The sequence below is a fragment of the Limulus polyphemus genome, unplaced genomic scaffold (assembly GCF_000517525.1).
Source record: "Limulus polyphemus unplaced genomic scaffold, Limulus_polyphemus-2.1.2 Scaffold12040, whole genome shotgun sequence".
NCBI lineage: Eukaryota > Metazoa > Arthropoda > Merostomata > Xiphosura > Limulidae > Limulus > Limulus polyphemus.
This window is the reverse complement of record NW_013677650.1, coordinates 1-1,129: the sequence shown is the minus strand read 5'-3', so window position 1 is coordinate 1,129 and position 1,129 is coordinate 1. Positions and strand designations below refer to the sequence as shown.

Genomic DNA, 1,129 nt, shown 5'->3' with positions numbered 1-1,129 from the left:
TCTTCAAGGAAGACAACTGAAACTATTAGAACAACAACTGGATACTCTTCAAGGAAGACAACTGAAACTATTAGAACAACAACTGGATACTCTTCAAGGAAGACAACTGAAACTATTAGAACAACAACTGGATACTCTTCAAGGAAGACAACTGAAACTATTAGAACAAGCGATGATAGGAGATAAGAATTAGACAAACATATAACATTCTGGTAAATATATAATAGAAAACAGAATCACATTATCTAAACTATGGCCAAAGAGAAATATTAGTTTCCCTACATCAGTATATGCTGTGCTTCAGTGGATGCTGTATTCGGTTATTTGTAAATTAGAAACTGATATATGATGACAAATTAGTTGAAACAAGTCATTCTAGCACACACTTATTTATTAAAGTTTACATTTCTTTTCGAGGTTGGTAGATGACATAACAATATGTAATTAAGACTATGTTTATCTTTTAACAGCTCCCCAGTGGCTCAGCGGTAATTATGAGGGCCTATAGCGTTAAAAACCGAGTTTCGATACCTGTTACGAACACAGTACAATTATCCTGTTGTGCTTAACACAAACGAAACGAAATTTAGATCATTAGAGCCCAGCTTACTTTAACAGAGGCAGTAGAAAGAGTGGACTGATGACGTAAAACTGCATGTCATTAGCTAGATACCAGCTCCAACTAAGGCACTGTAAAGAAAGAAAACGCTGGAGTTGAACATTTCTTGCTCACTAGTCTTATGAAAGAACAAGTAGTTGCTTTGATAAATAAAATTCTTTAAATTAAATCTTGCATACTAGTTCCTACTAGAAGTATACAGGAATCCTGTAAAAAATATGTTGAAGAACACAAATTAGTTTTGATAATAAATAAGTTTTCTTTTCGCTACTGACAATTCAACAATGTAAGTTTACTTTCACTACTGACAATTCAACAATGTAAGTTTTCTTTTCACAACTGACAAATCAACAATGTAAATTTACTTTTCACAACTGACAATTCAACAACGCAAGTTTACTTTTCACAACTGACAATTCAACAATGTAAGTTTACTTTTCACAACTGACAATTCAACAATGTAAGTTTACTTTTCACAACTGACAATTCAACGATGTAAGTTTACTTTTC

At 32.6% G+C, this 1,129-nt stretch overlaps 1 protein-coding gene across 1 annotated transcript in view; it reads right to left on the bottom strand.

The window, feature by feature from the left end:
- Nucleotides 1–685, bottom strand: part of LOC111083908 (O-acyltransferase like protein-like) — a 3,868-nt gene extending 3,183 nt beyond the window's left edge. The window contains exon 1 of the mRNA XM_022380640.1: nt 611–685. Within this exon, the coding sequence (XP_022236348.1) occupies nt 611–657 (47 nt within the window). The 5' untranslated portion in view covers nt 658–685. The remainder of the gene's footprint in view (nt 1–610) is intronic.
- Nucleotides 686–1,129: the final 444 nt, after the last annotated feature.